General features: G+C 55.9%; 1 protein-coding gene across 1 annotated transcript in view; it reads right to left on the minus strand.

Moving 5' to 3' along the window:
* The window catches only part of DISP3 (dispatched RND transporter family member 3), a 35,497-nt gene extending 12,555 nt beyond the window's left edge, over positions 1-22,942 (minus strand). Inside the window, exons 1-13 of the mRNA XM_077899654.1 lie at positions 21,883-22,942; positions 20,056-20,275; positions 10,527-10,663; positions 9,519-9,653; positions 9,094-9,254; positions 7,748-7,887; positions 6,741-6,889; positions 6,360-6,521; positions 5,441-5,602; positions 3,494-3,607; positions 2,681-2,817; positions 1,699-1,883; positions 66-196 (exon numbers count right to left, since the gene is read on the minus strand). Of these exons, the coding sequence (XP_077755780.1) occupies positions 66-196; positions 1,699-1,883; positions 2,681-2,817; positions 3,494-3,607; positions 5,441-5,602; positions 6,360-6,521; positions 6,741-6,889; positions 7,748-7,887; positions 9,094-9,254; positions 9,519-9,653; positions 10,527-10,663; positions 20,056-20,275; positions 21,883-22,942 (2,893 nt within the window). The remainder of the gene's footprint in view (positions 1-65; positions 197-1,698; positions 1,884-2,680; positions 2,818-3,493; positions 3,608-5,440; positions 5,603-6,359; positions 6,522-6,740; positions 6,890-7,747; positions 7,888-9,093; positions 9,255-9,518; positions 9,654-10,526; positions 10,664-20,055; positions 20,276-21,882) is intronic.
* Between the last annotated feature and the right edge of the window lie 660 nt (positions 22,943-23,602).

Raw genomic sequence — 23,602 nt, forward strand, 5'->3', positions numbered from 1 at the left:
GGAGTCGCATCCGTGTGGGGCCGGGCCCGGCCTCCCAGGCCCCGCGGCAGCCTCCCTGCACGTACCTTTCTCGCTGGGCACGTAGAAGAAGCCTTTGGTGGGGCCGTCGGGGCTGGAGCTGAGCAGGCAGCCGGGAGGGGCCGCGCACACGCGCCCGTGGAAGGGAGGCTTGTGGGACTGAGCGAAGTACACCTTCCTGCGGAGGCAAAGGGGCCCGGCTGAGGCGGGAAGGCACGCACGCCCCCCATGTGCCAGGGCGGGAGGGTGAGGGGGGCTGCACCGGGTGGGGGTTGGCAGGTCCCCATGGTCTCACCACGACCGGGACGCACCACGCAGCCTGCTCGACGGCCTCCCCGTGGCATGAAGGGTGGAGACCAGGAGCCTCCAGGCCGCCCCCAGGGGGTGCGAGTGTCCCCAGAGGGCCCCCGGCCGCCTCGCGTCCCTGCTCGGGAGCACGCCCGCCTGAACCTCAGCCGGGGCTGAGCCTCAAGGTTCCGTGGGAAGCAGGGGCTCTGTGGTTGGCTTGTTCGCCCCTGGACCTGATGTGGCCCCAGGTTCTTTCTAGAAGGTTCTAAGCTCGTGCGGGCAACCTGATCCCGGTTGCTGTGTGTGCACAGAGTGAGCCGAGCCCTGGGCTCCAGGAGCACAGGCAGGGGGACCCCCAGCCCCTAAGCCGAGGTACCCGGGCCGGGAGGGCCCAGCGAGCGAGCCGTCGCAGCCACCTCTCCCCACGTGGCTTCGGGGCTATGTGGGTGCCCGGCACCCCGAGGCTGCGCTCTGTCGGGGACCCGAGCCCCGCGTGTCAGCAGTGCAGGGCCCACGGCCACAGCGCCCCTCCTTGCGGAGCGGGGCCCGCGCCATCGTTTGCAAGGATGCTGTGGATGACCGGCTAGCCGCTGTCCCCCGCCAGCCGCCTGAGGGCCGGAGCCACATCTGTCCTGGTCACCCCCGTATCCCCGGCACCAGCAGGGCGCCCGCACACGTCGGCGCCCCAGGTTTGTTCCAGGAACCACGGGATCGGCCTCAAGGGACACACGAATGTGGGGCCCTGGCCAGAACACGGGGCGCCCGGCTACTCGGAGCCCGTCTTCCCGGGAGGAGCACCAGGAGCTGCGCATGCAGGTAAACACAGACGCGGCCGCTCCGGAGTCCTCGGTCCTGCGTCAGGGGCGAGGGCACGTTAGTCAAATACGCGCTGAATTAACCATGTACAGAGCGTGAGGACGGCGCCCGGAGAGGAGGTGCAGCGCGGCCGCAGCCCCTCGTCCGGCGAGTGCTCACTGAGACCTGGGGGCCGACCCTGCGCCGGGTGCTGGGGACACAGCGGGGGGACGGGCAGGTCCCCGCTGCACCTGAGGAGACGCCTCATAACCCCGCGGCCGAGCGATTCCAGGCCGTGGGGGCCGGGAAGGGGTAAGGCCGCGGGGGGCCGCGTGCTTCTCCCCGGGACAGGGCTCGGGCAGGGACTGGCTCTCCCAGGGGGACGTCGTGCCCCTGGAGCCAGGGAAGAGCCCGGCAGGCAGGGCGCGGGGGGCGCAGGCCTGGGACGGGAGCTGCTGGGCTCGGACGAGCAGCGGAGCCGCGGGAGGCGGGCCCAGCCCAGAACCGGCTGAAGGCGGGCGGGCGAGGACGTGCCCGGCCCGAGGTGCCCAAGGTGCCCGAGGTGCCCCGGTCCCGCGGGCCGGCGGAGGCCGCTACCTGGTGTGCTGCTGCTCCTTGGCGGCCGCGTAGAAGCTGAAGTCGAACTTCCAGCCCCGCTTGGCGTCGCAGGCCAGGGTCGTCACCATCCACCTGCGGGAGGGGCTCGCCGGCTGGAGCAGCCCTACTGTAGACATACAAGCGGTCAGCTTCTTGGTGAAGTTACCCAAAGGCGCTCTATACACCTACGCAGTGGATCAACAGAGACAAGACAGTGACTCCGGGGCTCGGCTGCCCCGCAGGCCCCGCCCCTCCCAGCGGCCGGGGGCAGGGGCTCCGGAGGCCTGGGTTCGAGTCCGCACACCGGGCAGATGCTCCTCCTGTCTGAGCCTCCGCTGAGCACGTCCTGGGCCGGGGCGGAGCGGGGCCCTGAGCCCGCAGCAGCCGGGGGGCCGCGGCCTGGGCCCATGAAGGGCTGGGGCGAGAGGATCAGTGGGGGGGGTAGACGTCTGCTGGGGCTTCCTGAGGGGCCGGCTCTGTGCACGTTGCAGGGGCAGCTTTCTAGGCCGGAACCGTGGGGCGGCCTCAGCCGTGTCATCACTCAAAGGGAAACGTGACCCCTCAACAAGCTAACTGTGCCCCTGGACGGCGCAACTTGTCAAAGAAATGGACGATTCCTGAGGGCAACACGGGAGGCCGGCCGGCCCTGGGAGGCTGTCCTCTGGGGGCTGGAGCACTTCCCGTGTCCCGTGTGCTTCGTCCCCCACAGGCCCCCCCGGCTGTACCCCGCCTCACAGAGGACGACAGGGAGGCTCAGAGAGGTGAAGGATCTGCCCAGACACAGATTACAAATGGCAGCAGGACTCGAACCCAGGTCTGGCTGCCTGGAAGCCCCTGCTGGCCCCTCTGCAGGGGCCACAGACCCGGCTGGGGGGTGGTCACGTGCCTCCAGCTGCTCCGTCCTCACAGACCCTGCCTCCCCACTCCACGTGGTCAGCCCCCTGCCCGACCCGGCGGTGCCCGGCACGGCAGCCCCGCTCACCTGGAAGGAGGGCACCTCCCCGTCCCCGGGGGACACGATCTGCCACGGGGCGGGCAGGCTGGCGTTGAGGGAGAACCTGTACACGGCCGGGTGGCCTCTACTCTTCATCTTGGAGACATACACGGTGCCTGGGGAGTCTGGGAGACAAGTGGGGGGGCGCTGCACGGTCACCGGGCCGGCCTCCCCCGACCCAGCGCGGCCCCCCTCAGTTCCTCTTGCAGACAGAGCCTGCGGCGCTGACCGGGGGTGTGGGGTGGACGTGGGGACGCAGCGAGCTGGGGGGCTTGGCAGGGACGGGCCGCGTGGAGGTGAAGAGCTGCCGCAGGGCTAGGGCAGTGGCGCTGCCGCCCGAGAGGGGAGCAAGGTGAAGGGGGGGCTGGAGCTGCCAGCTGAAGGACGATGGCAGGCACAGAGGGCTGGTGGGGTGACCGGGACACGCATGACTCCCCACGGGGGCTAATTCCTGCATGTGCCCCAGCATCCCACCTCTGAGGGGGCCCTGGGCAGGGAGGAGCCGGCCCCGGGGGCTCGGGATGGGTCTGGCACACATGGCGGGATCCTGGGTGCCGGAGGCCTGGCTGGGACGGCGGCAGGAGGGGATGCCAGCGTTCGGAGCTGGGGGATAGTGGGCAGCGCCTCGAGTTCACCCCCCAACCCAACCCCTTCTCAGTGACTCCCAAGAACAGACTCTCGTTCTCACAGGGGAACCAGAGCACGAACAGACCGTGCTCTCCCCACGGGGCCCCGACACCCCGGCAGGGGGTGAGATCTCCCGAAGCCCCCCCCCCCAGCCAGACCACACTCCCCACTAACCCTGTGGGGTGGCCTCAGTCCGGCTGGCCCAGGGGACCCCTGAGCCCCGCTTCTTCTTCTCCAGGGACGTGCGGATGTTGTTCTGCAGGCTGTGGGGCTTCTCCTGGAACAGACCTGCCCCCACATCCCGTTAGGGACAGTGCCAGGGGAGGGCAGAGATTGAGAGAGACGGCAACCCTAGGGACACAGGACATGGGTCCCTTGGCTTGGGGAGGGTGACAGGGGTCTGCGACACTGGATGCCACGGAAAACAATGCCAAATACTGAATTTGCAGGAATCTTAAGGCAGAAGGACCTGTCAGCTCCGTCCAGGGACACTCTGACACCTTCCCTCCTCGTCCCTGCCGTGCCCCAAGACCTCCTCCGGCAACCGGGCGACACCAAACCAACAGGGCGGCAGGAAGGCCGAACGGGAGGCTGCATCTCATGCACTGAGCTCCTGATAAACGCTCGGTGAGTGGAACGGTCAGAGACGGAACCTCAGCAGCCAGTGGAGACCACAGGACACTGTCCTCTTTTGCCTCAATCACTGGGGATGAATCTTCTGTTTTCTTTTGTTGTCATTTAATGAGAGAAGTTTTACACCTTCGGAGATGCAATCGTCACAATACTCCTAGAGGTATAACCCCGGTGACAGGAGAAAGCAGAGGTCGGGGAGGTCCTGTGCCCTACCCAGGGAGCGAGAGGCACAGCCTCATCTGGGTCCAGCCTTGGCTCTGAAAGCCCTTTTCACTACACCATCAGGTCCCTGAGGGCAAGAGCCCCGAGGGGCCGGGGCCAAACTTGGGGGGCGCCCTGGCTCTCCTCCAGACGCCTCCAGGAGCTTCGGCCCCAGCTGAGTCAGGGGAGTGGCTTTTCGACAGTGGGCCCTGAGGGGTGGCAGGTGGCCTCACAGCAGGGGTGATGATGGAGTTTGGGGCGTGTGCCCAGGGGGTGGGAGGGGAGCCGGGGCTGCGGCCGGGGCTGGCTCCGGTTCAGGAGGGGCCTTCGGGCTCCTCTCTGAGCTGTGGCCGATTATCACGCGTGGGCTAAGGCCCTTAGCGAGGGGAGGCCGGGATAACGTGAACGCCGCCCTAATTAAGCGGAGGCAATCACAGCGCCAGCGGACCTTCTCCTAAGAGCCTGAGCGCTGGCCCAGCAGCTCCTGCGGGTTCTCACTGACCTGGCCACGCGGAGTGACCTGGGGCCAACCTCCCGGGCCCCAGCCCAGGCCTCGGGCGCCCGTGTCCTGAGGGCCTGCACCAGACCACTCACCTCCTTGCTCATCCCCGACGCCCACTCCATCATCGGACCCTCCGGATTCCACCTCCTAGCACCTCCCGACTCCACTGCCTCCCACCTGGTCTCCCGCCCGCCCCCACACAGCGCCTGGAGACTCGGTCACGGCCCTTGTCCGCTCAGCACCCCCACTGGCTCCCCCTGGCAAACAGAGTAACACGCAGAGTGCTCACTCCAGCGCTCCCTTCCGGCCGGGTCCACCTGGCTGGCCTCAGCGCCTGCGACCAACTCTCAAACTTGGCCCCAGCCTTGTCCTCCTGTCCTCCTGGGTGCTTCCCTCTGCCTAGCCCTCTTCTCTTCTCTCTCAGCCTGGCTAGCTCCTTCCCTTTCCTTGAGTCTCAGCTTAGATGCAGCCTCCTCCAGGAAGCCTTCAGTGATGCTGAGCTCCCCAGGCTCCCCGTTCTTCTCTTACAACCCTGGCCCGCCCCTGGCAGGCAAATGCACTCCCCGAGCTCGGGAAGCCTGTCCTGCCCACTATGGTTTCCCAAGCACCCGGTAAATACCCGTTTCAGGAAATGGGAAAACACTGAGGCTCAGAGGCACAGGGATGTGCTGAGTTGCACAGTGACAGGGAGCCTGGACCTCGCATCTCTCACAGGCCCACGGTTTTTGAGGCCTGAACTCCAAAGGGAGCGGGAGCCCCAGGGGACCCCCCGACTGAACTCTCACCTGAACAGGTGATGCAGGATATGCCCTCCGCGCTCAGGTTGTACTTGAGATCCAGCAGCACCTGGATGTTGGTATCAGGCCGGAAGAGCAAGGGGGCCCGGCTGGCGGGGCGGAGCCGGCTGGCAAACACCAGGGACAGGATGAGGACGGAGACGAAGAGCCCTGCCAGGAGAGGATGCACACCAGGCGGGGCCGGGCCCGGCGGCATTCACGGCCCTGGATCAGAGATGCTCCCTTCACGGGGGGGCGGGGTCCCCAGGGAGCCGGCCCGCGGTGAAGCCTGTCAGGGACTGGCCATCCGGGTGGGGGTCAGGGCTGGCCGCTACCTGCGTCACGTGGGGGTCAGACTATAAGCTACGAGCTCACAGTCTTGGACGCTGAGCAGTTTACCAGGAGCCGGCACGTGCAGCTGATCCACGGCCTCAGACACCGCCGGCGATTATGGGAACAGCACTCAGTGTTTGCTGAGCCCCCGCTGCATGCCACGCGCCGCACCGAGCTCCGCGCCTGCACGGGCCTGTCCTCCCACCGCCCTAGTGCAGACGCTGCTCTTATCCCCAGTAGCGGGAAGGAGGCGAGGCTCCGACTGACGCAGCCACGGTAGCCCGGCCGGTACATGGGAGAACCAGGATTCCAACCTGGCCGAGCGGCTCTGACTCAGGGCGCAGGCATTAAGTGCTCTGCTCCACCGCCCGGGTGGGGCCTGGGCACGGGAGGCTCCAGAAACAGCAGCTCTGCGGGCCCAGCCCCATTCCGCATGGGGGGTGAGGCCCAGGGAGCCGGGTGCCAACCAAGGGTCATTTGCAGGAGGGGGCTGGGCTCCCAGCGCCTCTGTGTCCCTTGGGGGGTCTGTCCCCCCACCTTGGGCGCTAGAGAAAAGCCCAGATCAAAGAGGAAGGAGGGTGGAGAGCCCACTTACCTACGATCACCCAGCGGCTCTTGACGGCGGACCACAGGGCCCAGTGGTGCAGCAGCTCCTGCAGCTGGGCGATGAGCTGGCCCCGGCTGCCCCGGTCGGGGGCTGGCTGGAGGCTCTCGGGGGGCACAGACACCAGGGACACGTCCCCCAGCTCCAGCGACACTGCCAGGGCAGAGCCGCGGCCCATCAGAGGCTGGCCCAGAGCCAGGGCAAGGTGCACCCCGGGCCCCGCCCTCTCCAGGACAGCCCAAGCGCTCGGCGGGGATCCCCGAGGCCCTCAGGACCCACCCGTCCTCACACCACCTCGTCCAAAGTGACGCCCCGGCAGACGTGGGCCGGGTGTCACCAGGGCCCGCAGGGCAGGCCTGTACCAGGACTCACCGGGCTCCTCCTCAACGTTCAGCAAGGGGATGTCATCGTCCAGGTAGGGCAGGGGGCCCTGGGCAGGGCTGCCCCCAGCCCGCTGGGCAGTAGCGAACACGTCCCCGGGGAAGTGCAGGGAGCTCTTGCGCCCACACTTGTGGTGGCAGCTGTGGAGAGAGTGGGGCGGAGGGGTGAGCCCCGAGGGCCCGGGCGTGCAGGGACGGTAGGGCAAGGCCCGGCCACCACCGGCTGAGACACCTCCTGGGGGCCTTCGCCACAGACTCCAGGAGCCTGCTGCCTCGTTTCCTGCACGTGCCATCTCCCCCCGGACCATGGGTGCCACTCCTCCGGGAGACAAGGGTGACGGCAGCCACGACCCAGGAAGAGGATCCCCTGTGTGGTGTGCCCTGCCCCCAGCCAGAGCCCCGGTCCTCCTGGCACCCAACCCCAGCCAGCCGCCCAGGCCTGACTTTGTGTGGCCACCCTCCTTCCCCGGCCCCCAAGACCCCAAGACCCCAACGCCTGGGCCTCCGGCAGCAACCGTGGGCGACACATTCAGCTCCACACACAGCTCGCTGTGTCTGAAGAGGATTTCTCCACCAGGGCGAGAATACGAGACGCACCTGACGTGGCGGCTGCCCGGGGCCCGGTCACAGCACAGGGTTCAAATGTCCTCTTTGCTGCCTACTGAACGGGTGACCCTGAGAATGTCGCCCGCCCCGGCCCTTGTGTCATCATCGGTGAAATGGGCAAAGCAAGGGAACCCCGCTCCGAGGGCCCCGGGGACTAAGGCCGCAGACCACGCTGCCCACTGCCAGGCACGGGGCAGGAACTCCCAGCTGGTGACCACCGGGCCGGGCGCTCTTCCCGCCCTCGTCCCCGCAGTAGGGGCCTGCACAGAGCTGGGCACACAGAAGGTGCTCAGTAAAGGGTCACCGAGCTTTTCGACGCGTGGTGGTGATCTGGGTGGCCCCGGAGGGCCCGTTATGCAGGCTCCGTGAGCGGAGGGCGCGGCCACCGCGCACCTGGTCTGGCAGGCAGTCTCCAGCGGCGCCACGTAGAGGCTCCAGATGCCCAGGGCGGCCGGCATGGTGAAGAGCACGGCCAGCCAGCAGCAGGACACGATGAGGGACATGAACAGGCCAAAGTCGTGGACGGCCGGGATCTGGCAACGGAGAGGTGGAGGGGGTGTGGGTGGGGTGTGGCGCGGGCAGGCCCGGGGCGGGAGCCTGGGACTCTGCAGCCACAGGCACTCAGGACCCCAGACTGCTCGCAGGATGAGGGGGTGAGGAAGCCCAGGAGGACATGGGGAGCCCCAGCTCTGGGGTGGAGGCTCCGGTCCATACCCACGGCGGTGCCTGGCACGGGGCACGTGCGCTAACGGCCCTCACACAGTGAGGGTGTCCGAGGGAGGCAGCCCGTGAGGCCGTGCGTCAGGGAGGGTAGGGAGAGAAGGCCCACATGTGGCCCAGGGCCGGGGAGCAGCAGGCGTGCTCCAGGGTGTCCCAGGGACCCACGCGGGGATGTGGCGGCCAGAGGGAAGCTGTACCCCCGGCACACAGGCCTTCACCGTTGGTGGAAAACATTGACGATCAGTTCATTTCAGTCCCTGAATAATCCACACGCAAGGCGAGTGAGGCTGAGGTCCCGGGCCACACCCGGCCAGTCACAAAGTGGACCTAGCACCCAGCCCGGCCTGTTTTCTGCACGCAGTTCTCTAGCAAGGCCTGGATAATCCCAAAGCATCTAGGGGTTTCTAGACGGGATACCCGACCCAAGTCACTAAATGTTTCAAAGACTCAGGGATGCGGGGCCGGGGTCACTGCCTCTCGGGTTCTCCTGGCACCAAGGACCTGGCCCCAACTCAGATCCTTCTCCCGAGCCCACTCAGGGGCCTGATGGAGCATGGGGCTGGTGACAGGGATGACGACGCAGGGTGAAGCTGGCGGGTGGAAAGAGCCCCAGCCGGGGGTCAGGGGCCTAGGTCAGGCTCACCACTTACCGGCTGTGTCACTTTGCCTCTCTGGGCCTCAGTTTCTGTGTTAGGAAAACAGGGATGTGGTTGTACCTTTGTCCTATGTCTTGAAAACTAAACGTGGACGAGCTTTGGAAACTGCCACACACCCTTCCGGGCGGAGGTTGGATGCTATTAATGAGCATCAGTAATAAACACTATTTGTATCCTTGTGATTTTCACATTTGTCAAGCTCTGGGAATGGCAACCAGTAGCAAGAACGGAGTCTCGGGACATGGCAAGTGCCTTGAGGCAACGGCTGTACTGGCTGCAAGAGAAGGGGTGCGTGGGAGGAGCGGAGCCCGGGGCCCACGGGAGGAGGGGGAGGCTGGGCCGCGGACAAAGGCAGTCTCTCACCTGGGAGAAAACATTAGCTGCATAGGCGGCAGCTGTGGTCAGGGAGGTGAAGAAGGTGGCCTTGCCCGCCGTCTGGATGGTGTGGATCATCCGCAGCTGTGGGTCTTCCAGGTGGGTGGCCTGGCGGTAGGTGTTGATGAACACAAAGACGTCGTCCACACCTAAGGGTGGGAGCCCCAGGCCAGCAGGGGCAGGCTCAGGACCATTTTGCTGCCTCCACGATGGGCCCACACCAACCCTGAGCGGCCGCCTGACAGGTCAGGCTGGAGTTTTGAAAGACCCATCCGACTCTGGGCTCCACCCACCAAGAGTCCACACCCCACCATCCATGCTCCCCGGCCCTACCCTGTCCCCAGGACGAGGCCCCTTATTCCCAATCTTCGCCTCCTTCCCACCCTTCGCACCCTGCCACAGAGGCAACTCACCGATGCCCACTATCACGAAGGCAGCCACCCCATTGAGGATGCCCAGGTACTGGATACCAAAGACCACGTGGTACAGAAAGAGCGCCACCAGACAGCTGAGGCCAATGCTGGCGATCCCGAAGAAGGACAGGAACACTGGGCAGGGCGAGAGGCACACGGGGTAGAGTGGCAGGACCCAGAGCGGGGTCCTGCCTCACGCCTGCTGTCCCCACAGAGTGCCCTTCACCACCCTGGTATGCCCTGAACAGTTCTCATGCGCGGGGAGCAGGGGCCAGGCAGGAGGCCAGCGTGCCAGAGGAAGCCGTCGAGTGGGTGGTTCACGGGCCCTCAGCTTCGTAGAACAACTTGCCTTGGTTGCCAATAGGGACTTACTATATATTTAACATCCATCACCCCGTAGACTAGAGGCTCCCTGGGGGTAGGTAGTAAGTGTGTCTGCCATGTGCACCACTGGATCTCTGGTGCCTCGGAGCATCTGACACACAGTTGGTGCCCAATTTGTTACAGGGATGAATGAATGTCTTTTCCATTTTTGGAGGTATTACTAATCTGTCATTCACTTGGGCAACAGAGAGTGCCTACTGTATACACAGTAAGAAGTAACCAGGGTACATGGGAAGGTGAGATGTTAAAGTGAACTGAGGGACAAATGGGCAGCTGACCTGGGACTGTGAAACAGGCTACAGAATAATCCATAAAAGAGGCTCCGATACTCCAGACTCCCCAAAACAAAATTTTTGGCAAGGAAAAGATGGTCAAAGAGAAAAAGGTTAACTACATGAGGTCCCGGGAGCGGGGGCCTTTGGGTATGGCCCGAGCTGTGTCTGGACCTCAGTCCACCTGCCTGGGGTTGGAAGGTGACTTCTGAGCACCCCAACCTACCGGCGCTGACATAGCAGATTCAAGACGATTTCTGGCATTCTGGAGAAGGCAGGCTTTGGTGGGACAGAAGAGCGTGGGGAGGAAAAAAGGGGGCGGGCTCCTGCTGGGCCTTCTGAGGAGGCCTACCTGAGCAGGAGGTGAGGATGTAGACGAGGGCCGCGATGCAGCTGCTGCTGATGAAGGCCAGGAGCATGTCATTGTTGAAGGTTCTGCGTACCTCGTAATCAAAGAGGTCCGTCCCCCCGTACAGAACCTGGACTTTGCTGGGGGGTAGAGAGGAAAGACGTAAGTGTGTTGCGGACAGCTGTTGACACCTGGAGGACCACAATCCACCTCCACAGTGGCTCTTTACCTTGGTTCTACATTGAGTCACCTGGGGGCTTCCAAAAATCCTGATGTCCAGGCTGTACTCTAGACAAATTAAACCAGAATTTCTGTGGTGGGGCTGAGTCATCAGTGTTTAAAAATCTCCCAGGTGAGTCAAATGTATGGCCAAGGCTGAGACCCTGCTTGACACAGATAATAATCAATTATAGTCAAATCCTACATCATCTCTCAATTCTCAGTATTCTCTACAAAATCCTGAATTCAAGCCAGCTTCCAAACATGCAGTTTTACACGGATATTCAGTATGCAGGTCACATCAACTATTCTTAATAATAACAAAAACATTACTGGCTGGTCACATTGAGTTTTAAAATACAAACAGGAGTGACACCTGCTTCTGGCCAAGATAAAGTGATGGGGTGAAATCTAGATTTAGCCTCCTCATGAAACTAACAAAAAAAAGAGAAAATACATAAAATAAGACATGAGACAACATAGGATGATAATCCCCAAGAGATGAGAAGCAAAATGGGTCCTATGGTTATCCTGACTTACCCCCTTGAGAGTTGCTGGACCCCAGTGCAGCCTAATATATGGGTTATTGGGCTCCCCAACTTCCTCAAAGTTTTTTTTTAATTTTTTATTTATTTATGATAGTCACAGAGAGAGAGAGAGAGAGAGGCAGAGACACAGGCAGAGGGAGAAGCAGGCTCCATGCACCGGGAGCCCGATGTGGGATTCGATCCCGGGTCTCCAGGATCGCGCCCTGGGCCAAAGGCAGGCGCCAAACCGCTGCGCCACCCAGGGATCCCCCAACTTCCTCAAAGTTGATGAAAACTATAAACCTGCTGATTCAAGAAGTCTGAGCAACTAACTCCAAGCACAAAAATAACCCATGAATGAAAGGATAATAATGTACATAATCAAATTGCTCAAAACCAGTGACCAAAAGAAAGGTTTTTTTTTTTTTTTTTAAGAAAGGTTTTTTTTTAAAAAAATATTTTATTTATTTGAGAGACAGAACACAAACAAGGTGAGGGGCAGAGGGAGAAGCAGGCTCCCCCCTGAGCAGGGAGCCCAATGACTCCAGGATCATGACCTGAGCCAAAGGCAGACACTTAGCTGACTGAGCCACCCAGGTGCCCCCAAAAGAAAGTCTTAAAAGCAGCCTGAGGAAAAAGATGCATCACACACAGAAGAACAAAATAAGGATGACTTCTCATCAGCAACAGTGTAAGTGAGCAGACAATGGAGCAATAATCACCTACTGGGACAACAGTTGACCCAGAATTCTATACCCAGCAAAACTATATTTTAAAAGCAAAGGCAAAATGAAGACTTTTTCAACTTCATGAAAACAGACGGAACTCATCTCCTGTACCTCTCCACTACAAGAGATGTTAAAGGATTCTCCCTCTGTCTCTCTCTCATGAATAAATAAATAAAATCATAAAAAAAAATAAGGGATGCCTGGGTGGCTCAGTAGTTGAGCATCTATCTGCCTTTGGCTCAGGGCGTGATCCCATATCCAGGAATCAAATCTCACATTGGGCTCCCCGCATGGAGTCTGCTTCTCCCTCTGTGTCTCTGCCTCTCCCTGTGTCTCTCATGAATAAATTTTAAAAATCTTAAAAAAAGAGAGAGATGTTAAAGGAAGTCCTTCGGGTACAAAGAGAAGGATAACAGATGGAAACATAAATCTATACAAAGGAAGAAAAAGGACTAGAAATAGCAAGGCATGAACAAATATATAAAACTTTCTTATTAAGTCTTATAAAATAAAAAGACTTATTTAAGTCTTTTTTATCAGATAATTGACCATTTAAGCAAAAATTAATAATAACATAGTCTGGTATTTACAATATGTATGAAAATAAAACACATGATAACAATAACATAAAAGCCAGGAGGAAAAAAAGGTAGTATACCACTGTAAGGGTATCACAATATATATGAAGTGGTATAAAATAATCTGAAGGTTTGCTGTGATAATCTAAGGTTGCATACTGTGAGGCCTAAAGCAAGCACTAAAATAAATAAAAAATCATGGCTAAAAGGCTAAGAAAGGAAATAAAATATAATAATGAAAAATATTGAATTAGTCCAAAAGAAGGCAAAAGAGAGGAAAAGAGGAACAAAGCATGTATGACAAGTAGAATAAAATAAGACTTATGAAGTCTAACCGTATTAATAATTGCATTACCTAAAATGGTTTAAACACCCCAATTAAAAAACAGAGACAACCAGGCTAGCTTAAAAAAAAAACAAAAACACCCAAGACCTAGCTGCCTACAATAAGCATATTTTATTATTTTTGAAAATATTTATTTAAGGAATCCCTACACCCAATGTGGGGCTCAAACTCACGACCTTAAGATCAAGAGTCACATGCTCCTCTGAAACCCACCTTAAATATAGACATAAATAGGTTAAAACCAAAAGGATAGAAAAAGATGTTCCCTGCTAACTCAAATCAAAAGAAAGTGGGAATGGTTATGCTAATAACAAATGAAGTAAATTTCAGAGAATATTCCTAGGGATAAAGAAGACAATTTCAAAATGATAAAGGGTTCAAGTCATCCAGACAACACAATCAACCAATTTGACCTAATTGATATTTATTGAACACCCCACCCAACAATAGCAGAATATGTATTCTTCTAAAGGGTACAAGGGAACATTTAGCAAGACAGACCAAAATCTGGACCATAAAAGAAGACTCAATACATTTAAAATGACTGAAGCCATACAAAGTATGTTTTGTGACCACAAAAGAATTAACTTAAAAATCAGCCACAAAACGGTATCTGGAAAATTACCAAGTATTTGGAAACTAAATAACATACTTTTCAATAACACATGGGTCAAAAAAAGATATCAGAAGAGAAAATAGAAAGTATTTTGAGGGGTGGCTGGGTGGCTCAGTTGGTTAGGTGTCTGCCTTTGGCTCAGGTCATGATCCCAGAGTTCTGGGATCAAGTCCACATCTGGCTCCTTGCTCAGTGGGGAGACTGCTTCTTCCTCTACCTGCCACTCCACCTGTTTGTGCTGTCTTGGTGTCAAATAAATAAATAAAATCTTTTTTAAAAAAGAAAATATTTTGAATTGAATGAACATGAGCACGTGATATATGAAAATTTGTGGGATGTGCTAAAACAGAACTGAGATTTTTATAGCAATAAAAGCCTATATTGGAAAAGAAGAAAGAATGCAAATTAATGACCTCAGCTTCTACTTCAAAAAAGTAGAATGAGAGAAAATTACATGTAAAATAAGCAGACAAAAGGAAATAATGAAGAACAGAGAAAAAGTTACTGAAAAACAAAACCAAACCAATAGAAAAAAATCAAAGAAAACCTAAAGCTAGTTCTTTGAGTAAAACTGACAAAACCTCTAGCCAGACCGATCATGAAAAAGGAGAGAAAATAAACATGAATGAGGTGACATCACTACAGTTTCTACAGATATTTAGAAGATAATTAGAGGGCTCCTGAGTGGCTCAGTTGTTTAAACATCTGCTTTCAGCTCAGGTCATGATCCCAGAGTTCTGGGATCAAGTCCACATCTGGCTCCTTGCCAGGAGAGGGGAGACTGCTTCTCCCTCTCTCTCTGCCTGCCACTCCCCCTGCTTGTGCTCTCTGTCAAATAAATAAATAAAATCTTTTAAAAAAGATAGTAAAGGAATATTATGAACTACCTTATGCTAAGAAATCTGACAATTTAAATGAAATGGACAAATTTCGTGAAAGACTCAAAAATACCAAAACTCATGTGAGAGCAAATAGATAACTTCAATAACCCTATGTATAGTTTTTAATTGGATTTTTAAAAATTTGAAATAGCTCTGTGCGTGTGTATATTTTTTAAGTGTGCAAATAAATAGATTGGTGGAACAGAACAGAGAATCCAGAAATAAACTCACATATATATAGACAATAGATTTTTGTCCTAGGTGCAAAGGCAATCTTTGTTGAAGGGATAATCTTTTCAAGAGATGATGCTGGAACAATTAGATAGCTTTAAAAAAATATGTGGTATCTCCATACCCTGGATTACTCTCAACATCTAAAAATAATAAACTATTGATACATCAAACAATGTGGATACAACTCAAAGTAATTAGGCTGAAAGAGGTCAACCAAATGGGTGCATACCATATGATGCCAAGGATATAAAATTCTAGAAAACAAAAACCAGTATATGGTGATAGAAAACAGAAAGTGGTGCCTGGGGTGGGGGTGGAGAGACAAAAAGAGGCAAGATGGGTACACAGGAAACTTTTGGGGGTGATGGATATGTTCACTATCTTGATTATGGTTAAGGTTTCATGCTGTATACGTGCGTCAAAATTAACGACACTGTAAACTTTACATATGTGCAGTTGGTTTATGTCAATTATGTCTCAATAAAGCTGTTTTAAAAAACAAATGGAACATTTAAAAGTCAAGTAGAAAAGATCTTTGGATTATCTACTTTGTTTAACTAAATACGTTAATTGATCATTCATTCTATAACACTGAAAGTTCAAGCAACTGTTAATTAATTAATTAATTAATTAATACTGTATTTATAGAATGTCTTAAAAATTTTAGCTCCTATCTTAGTTGCTGGCTATAAAAACACACAAGCCCACATTTTTACTCTCTGATGTAAAGGAATAGCTCATGGAAGATAAGTATTTCTGCCAAGAACTATAAAAAGTCAGATAAAATCCAGAAATTATCTATTTGATGACAGTAGAGAGTTCCTAAAGTAATGAGAAGTAGAGGAACTCCAGAAAGAGAACCCAGGAAAGGTAAGTTGCCCTTCCATAGCTGTTTTTCTCCTGGAGGCATCTGCTGATTCTGCACACAGACAGAAGGCTGCAACTCAAGACTAGGAGTCAGAGGAATTAGCAGTTTGGGGCAGAAACTTGTAGACCAGCAGAGTGTGTAGTCAGTTTCCCCTTGAGCACTTGTACTGAGTACTGGAAATACATGAAGCATTAGGCTAAAATCCTAAGCAGAAAGCCTCTGAAAAAGTGGCATGGAGTTTTTGTTTTTTTAGTTTTGAGAAACAAATATTAGAGTTTGTAACCTGTCAGGAGAAAGAGTTCTACAGAATACACTGGGATCCCAGTTGAAAATTCTAGAGAACCAAGGGCAAACACAAGGTAGATTGAGACTTTGCAGGATTGCAAGACAGCTCTGACTCAGTGAAATGGTCGGCTATCTAAGGTGAAGTCACGACTCTGTCTGCCTAGTGGAGGGAAGGATAAACTTTCTGTGCAGGAAATAACATAATCTGGACCTCTTTGTTTTTTATATACAATGTTCATCACTCAATAAAAGTTACCAGGCATACTCATAGGCAGGACCCCATGACCAAAAACCAAGGGAAAGAACAGACTACAGAAACAAATCCTCAGGTTATCCCTATATTGAAAGTCAGCTGATAAGAACTTTAAAATAATGATAATATGTTTAAAGACAGAAAGGATAATATGGATAAAATAAATAAAATGATGAATTTAGATCAGTAACAAAGAATCAAATGGAAATTTTCCACAGAAAAGCATAACATCAACATTAAAGTCTCAATAGATATTAATTGGTAGCTTAGATATAATAGAAGACTGAACTAGAACAGTGAACTGGAATATCTAAAACAGAAAGCAATGAAGTATGGAAAGTAACATATACCAGAACATAGAAAAGAAATTTTAATAGCCAAACTGTAGAAAGAGACTCAGTGTCCATCGAAAGATGAATGGATAAAGAAGCTGTGGTCTATGTATACGATGGAATATTCCTCAGCCATTAGAAATGACAAATACCCACCATTTGCTTAGACGTGGATGGAACTGGAGGGTATGATGCTGAGTGAAATAAGCCAATCAGAGAAGGACAAACATTATATGGTCTCATTCATTTGGGAAATATAAAAAATAGTGAAAGGGAATAAAGGGGAAAGGAGAGAAAATGAGTGGGAAATATCAGAGAGGGAGACAGAACATGAGAGACTCCTCACTCTGGGAAATGAACAAGGGGTAGTGGAAGGGGAGGTGGGTGGGGGGATGGGGTGGCTGGGTGACGGGCACTGAGGGGGACACTTGACGGGATGAGCGCTGGGTGTTATGCTATATGTTGGCAAACTGAACTCCAATAAAAATAAATTTTAAAAAATATTGGAAAGAACACTGAAGACACATGGGACTCTGTGAAAAGATCTAACATTTGTGTAATTAGAATCCTAAAAAAGAATCCTAAAAGGTAGAAGCAATATTTGAATAGGGAATAGCCAGGAAACTCCTAAAACCGATGAAAGTTATCAATCTACAGATTCACAAAGTTCGATGCACCCAAAGCACAACAAACACAAAGAAAACACCACCAACATAAATCATCGTTTCACCAGTCTTGGTGAAATCAAAGTCAAAAAGAAATCTTAAATGCAGCCAGAGGGAAAAAAAAGACAAATTTTCAAAGGGGCAATGAAAATATTTACAGATGACTTTTCCACAAAAATGATGGAAGTCAGAACACAATGGATTAACAGCTTTAAAGCATTAAAAGAACTGCCCATTAATAATTTTATAACAGCAGAAATATGCTTCAGAAATGAAAATAAAATAAAGATGTTTTGTAAGCAAAGCAACACAATTTATCACCAGCAAACCTATGCTAAAAAAAAAAATGCTAAAGAGAGTTCTTCAGATACAAGCAAAATGATTCCAGAGGGAAACATGAAGTTGTAGAAACTAATGAAGAGCAACCGGAAAAGTAAATATGTGAGTAAATATAAATGAGTACTGACTCAGTAAAATAATAATGTAATGTCTTACGGGGTTTAAATGTATATAGAATTAAAATGCATGCAACAAAATGCAAATGGCTGAAGGGATATAAACACAGTGAACATGTTCTAAGATTCTAGTATTGTCAGGGAAGTAGTAAAAGTGATCATTTGTATTATTCTGTAATAAGTCAAGGTGATGTTGCCGTCTCTTGGGTAACCAATAACAGAGTAATAAAAAGATCTGATTATTCCACGAGAAGATACTAAAGTAAGCTCTATAGGGACTCGGCTTGTCACCACACCTATGAAGCTCTAGGGGGATGGGAAGGGGAAGAGAGGTTTTTCTACCCAGGAAGAGGGTTTTTTAAAAAGATTTTATTTATTTGCTCATGAGAGACACAGAAAGAGGCAGAGACACAGACAGAGGGAGAAGCTCCCTGCGAGGAGCCGGAGGTGGGACTCAATCCCGGGACCCCGGGATCACACCTTGAGCCAAAGGCGGACACTCAACCACTGAGCCACCCAGGTGTCCCCAGGCAAAGATTTTTGACTCAGCAGCTGAACATATCATGCAGAGGGAATTGTCGGTACCTGAAACCCTAAAGATCCTCCTGTAGCCAGCCCCTCCCAGCTTCCCAATCCAGCCAAGTACCTCTCTCAGGAACACCTCCATTTATTCATCCACCCATCCATCCATCCATCCACTCACTCACTCATTCCCAAGACAAATCCCTACTAAGGGCTTCCTGGCACTGTACTAGGGGCTAGGCCTACAGAAGTGAGCCAGGAACAATCCAGGCCCCCACAAACTCACACTCTACTGAAACATAATGCAACTAGACCGTCCTCAAACGTTCACGTGCAAACAAGTCACCAGGGAATCCTGCAGGTCAAGGAAAGGCCGTGAGATTCTGCATCGATAACACGCCCCCAGGAGACGCTGATGCTGCTGACCTGAGGACTGCCCTTTGAGCGACAAGGAATTAAACGACTCAAAAACAGACAACCAAGGGCTACAGTGAACTGCAGCTCAGAGGTGAAAGAGCTCGCTGAAACTCCCACACCTAAGTGGAGTCGCTGGGATGTGACCCCAGACACATCTAACTCCACGTATGCTCTCTCCTGCCTCCTGAGGGAGAAGGAAGGGCACAGTGGGAGGGGGTACAGCAGCCCTTTGATCCAGCTTCAGGGAAAAACTGCCCAGGCTGCATCTTAGTGGATGAACACGGGTTTCTTTGGCAAAGAGACATGGCTGGGAGGAGGCTCCTAGCACCGTGACTGGCATAAAAACCCAAAGGGTAAAGGGCTTCAGATTAGAAAGCTTGGATTTTTTCTTTTCTTTTCTTTTCTTTTCTTTCTTTCTTTCTTTCTTTCTTTCTTTCTTTCTTTCTTTCTTTCTTTCACTTTCTTTCTTTTGAGAGCTAGAGAGAGAGAGCACATGCATGGCGGCATGTAAGTGGGGAGAGGGAGAGAATCTTCAGCAGGCTCCACATCCAGCCCGGAGCCCAACGTGGGGCTCCATCTCACAGCCCTGAGATCGTAACCTGAGCTGAAATCAAGAGCTGGATGCTTAACTCACTGAGCCACCGCTTTTAATGCCGGCTTTTAATTGCCGGGATTTTAATGCCGTTCCACCATTTACGAGCTTTTGTCATTTCAGACAACTGACTGAATTGTGCTGTGCCTCAATTTCCTCAGCTGTAAAACGGAGGTAACCATAGTAGCATCTACCTCACTGGGTCGGTGTGAAGATTACATGAGACGCTGTGTACGAGGGGCTTGTACCTGCATCACTGTTGGCTCTGATTTCACGGTAATTGTCAGTGTAATGGATGAGTGATGGAAGGGGCAAGGGCATTCCAAGCAGAATGATTCCTCCTGGGTCTGGGACTGGCCTCCTCAGGGCAGGGGACTGAGAGTCACTCCAGTTACTGTCCATCAGGACGGACAAACGATCTCACCCTTTCTGGGTGAGGAAGGGGCTAGTTGTATTGTTAGACACACACCCCAAGGTTTGGAGGACAACCGAGGTGCCCATGGCCTGGGAGCACCTTCACATCTCTTGGCTCAGCTCCTCCTGATGCCTCCAGAAGGGTAACAGGACTCACCATCCCCATTTTACAAGTAGCCCAGAGAAGTAGACTGACTTGCCAACTATCTCCCTGGGTAGTAGAGGCAGAGAGGCCAATACTCCCTGGGCAATACTCTTTCCAGAAAACCCTGTAGCACCATCTCAGGAGAAAAATCATCAACACCCCCACACCTGCAGGGGCAAGAGCTATAGGATTTCCTGCCTCCGCCAAAATGGTCATGTTCGCTATCCACTAGCACTGATCAAGAAATGGGGCCTTTCAGCTGTCACGGTGACGGTGAGGACGCGTCTGGCTCTGCCCCTGATTCAGGCAGAAAGATTTCCTAGGGAGAAGTTTGAGGGCAGGTGATCTGGGGTTTAGGAGAAAGCAGCACCTGGAAGATAATCTCTTACCCTAGCACAGCCCCTTCCTGGTATGCACAGGGGCAAACACACACGGGGTGCAGCTGGACCTCCTACCTAGTAGACTGCTTGGCCAGCATGGCCACATAGGTGACCACAAAGCTCTGAAACTTGGCCCGCTGCTCCTCCCAGCGATCGTCCACCGAGTAGTAGTTGGGCAGGGGTGCTCCAAACAGGATCTCGCTGCGCAGGAGGGAGCTCTTGAGGTTTTCTGCGGAGAGGCCCTCGTCCACATACCAGTAGAACTCCGGGTGAGTCATGGCCAGCTCCAGGGAGCCTGCAGGGGTGGGGGCCCCAGGAGCTCAGAGGGGCAGCTTCCCCCAGCCCTCCATCAACGTCACCCTGCCCGACTCCTTTCTCACGATGGAGGAAACTCCTCCTCAGGCTGCCTCCAACTGTCCCTAATGGGACAGGGTGAGGGTTTAAAGAACTCACTGCCCGGGAGGCAGCAGCCCCCAGACCTGCTCAGGCAGCTCCTGATAAATTCACGTTTTATTTGCATGCGAGCTTCACCTAATTCCAAGGCTCAGTCGTTGCAGTCCTAAAGCTCCACCTTCCCGTTCCGGTCCCCCTCTGCCTAGAACCCTGTCCACGGGTCCCTTAGGAGTCACACCCAAGCCCCCGCACCCCGCCCTGCACCCATTCTCTAGCCTCCTTCAAGTCTCATCTTCCAAACTGCCTCGACCCAACCCCACGCTGGTCCCCCTCCACCCCAGTCGGCCGCATCTTCTCTGAGCGATGCCCCATCCGTCACCGCACCCGGGCTTCCCGCTAACCAGCCTCACGCCCGAGCCCCCACTCCATGCTTTCTCTAACCCCCACCGCCCCCAACCCGGGTGTGCGCCCAGACCTCCCTCCTGTCCCCCCGGAGCCCCTCTCGCCCCAGCCTTGGACCTACCACCTCCGGGTCAGGTCACCTCCTGGCTTGGCCCGCACAGCCCAGTCCCACCGCATCCTCCAGCGGTGAGATCCAGGCCAGGTTTCACCTCTTACCAGCCTCCAGGAGGCCCCGCCCCCTGCAGGCCCCGCCCCCCGCGGATGTCCGCCAGGTCCTGGCCCTTCTCCCAGCCTCCAGGGGGCCCGCAGGCCCCGCCCACCCAGGCCCCGCCCCCGCTCACCGCGGATGTCCGCCAGGTCCTGGCCCTCCTCCCGGCCTCCAGGGGGCCCCCAGGCCCCGCCCCCGCAGGCCCCGCCCCCGCCAGGCCCCGCCCCCGCTCACCGCGGATGTCCGCCAGGTCCTGGCCCTCCTCCCAGCCTCCGGGAGGCCCGCAAGCCCCGCCCACCCAGGCCCCGCCCCGCAGGCCCCGCCCACCCCAGGCCCCGCCCCCGCTCACCGCGGATGTCCGCCAGGTCCTGGCCCTTCTCCCAGCCTCCAGGGGGCCCGCCAGGCCCCGCCCACCCAGGCCCCGCCCCCCGCAGGCCCCGCCCCCGCTCACCGCGGATGTCCGCCAGGTCCTGGCCCTCCTCCCGGCCTCCAGGGGGCCCGCAGGCCCCGCCCCCCGCAGGCCCCGCCCCCGCAGGCCCCGCCCCCGCTCACCGCGGATGTCCGCCAGGTCCTGGCCCTCCTCCCAGCCTCCAGGGGGCCCGCCAGGCCCCGCCCACCCAGGCCCCGCCCCCCGCAGGCCCCGCCCCCCGCAGGCCCCGCCCCCGCTCACCGCGGATGTCCGCCAGGTCCTGGCCCTCCTCCCGGCCTCCAGGGGGCCCGCCAGGCCCCGCCCACCCAGGCCCCGCCCCCCGCAGGCCCCGCCCCCGCAGGCCCCGCTCACCGCGGATGTCCGCCAGGTCCTGGCCCTCCTTCCAGCCTCCAGGGGGCCCGCCAGGCCCCGCCCACCCAGGCCCCGCCCCCCGCAGGCCCCGCCCCCCGCAGGCCCCGCCCCCGCTCACCACGGATGTCCGCCAGGTCCTGGCCCATGCCGTCGTAGTAGATCTTGCCGCCTCTCTCAGTGGGGAAGAAGTAGGTCATGAGCGAGCTGGGCGGGGAGCAGTAGGAGTAGGAGCCCAGCGGCAGGTCCTTGAGCACCTCGTGGGGCTTCCAGCAGAACTCGCGGAAGCCCGGGTGGTCCATGATCTTGCGCTCAACCTCGTGGATGGTGACCAGCCGCTCGCTCGTGAAGATGTTGCGCTCCGCGTCGCCGCGCGCCAGGAAGATGAGCTCGATGCGCCAGTGCGCATGCGTCTGCGTGTTGGCGCTCACGTACGAGCGCGAGTAGTCCCAGCGCGAGGCCCCTCGGCGGGCCCGGCTCTGATTGGCCGCGGCCGCGGCGGGGGGCGGGGCGCTGCGTCGGCACCGCCCCCCCTCGGGCCGCCGATTCAGCGGGCCTTCGCCCTGGTTGGCTGCCTGGTCCCGCGGGGGCGGGGCCTCGCGCCGAACACGCCCCCCGCGCCCGGCAGGTGGCTCGTGGCCGGGGTCGCCCCCGGGGGCAGCGCGCGGGGACCGGGTCGCCGGCCGAGAGCGGTTGCCCAGGTGCAGCAGCTGCAGCTGCTCCGAGATGAGGCGCTGCAGCGTCTCGGAGGTGAAGTCGGCCAGGTCGCGCCGGTTGCGCCCCCAGGACCCGAACTGGGACTTGAGCGCCAGCGCCAGGGCGTCGAAGCGCTGGGAGGCCTCGTGGTTGCGGATCTCGAAGGCGTTGTAGGAGATGTCGATGTCCAGCGGCGGGTAGTAGAGGAACATGAAGGCCGACAGCGCCATGGGGATGCTGCAGCCCAGGAAGAGCACCAGCCCCGCGCAGCACGGGTTGGTGAAGGCCCAGCCCAGGGTGCTCCAGAAGCCCGAGGCCGGCGGCCCAGAAGGCCAGGCCCAGCGCCGCCAGCAACACTGCCCCGCGGGCTCGGCTTGCGGCCCTGCCCGCGGGGCCCTCCTGGAGGCCTCGCCCGCCGCCTCCTCCTCCTCCTGCTCCTCTTCTAGCCACACGTCTTGCAGCAAGGGGTCATCCTCCGGGTCCATAGCCTACAGGAGAGGGAGAGGGTCAGCAGGCTGCAGGGAGGGAGAGGATGGTGCCCGCCCCGGTACCCACCGCCCACAAACACTACCACGGAATTGCATCCAGCACACATTCACCTCCACTGCACTTAATCTCTCGGGCACGAGACAAAGAAAAAAAAATGTTTATTTGCCCATCACCTCCCGCAGCTAGGTCTTGGCTTTCAAGGTCACAGAAAAGGGAGCAATCACAGCCCAGGTGCGAACGGAAGACACAGGTCCTCCCCACGGAAGGGGACGTCACGTATGACGGAAATCGTGGGCCACACAGGATGTCCCAACTCTGGCTTCACGCTCGGATTTTAGAACTCCGGGCCAACGTGAGGCGTCTGTCACTCCACCGTAACCTCTCTTATTGAATCAACGCCGAAGTACCTTGCGGAAGTTACCAGGGTAGAGGGGAAAGAACAGGATCTTTGGAGTCAGATGGACCCGAGTTTGGGTCTCGGTAGTGTGGACGCCGGCATGTTCTCCGAACCTCAGAGTCTTTGTGTATACAATAGAGGTGGCCCTTCCCGCCTCCCACGACGGCGGGGGTCAGAGGGGGAAGCGCTCTGCAGTCTGTGTAGCATGTTATTATCTGTCACTTACACAGATTTTTTTGCTCCCCTCTGGGAGCTGTAA

Source organism: Canis aureus, chromosome 5 (assembly GCF_053574225.1).
Source record: "Canis aureus isolate CA01 chromosome 5, VMU_Caureus_v.1.0, whole genome shotgun sequence".
Taxonomy (NCBI): Eukaryota; Metazoa; Chordata; class Mammalia; order Carnivora; family Canidae; genus Canis; species Canis aureus.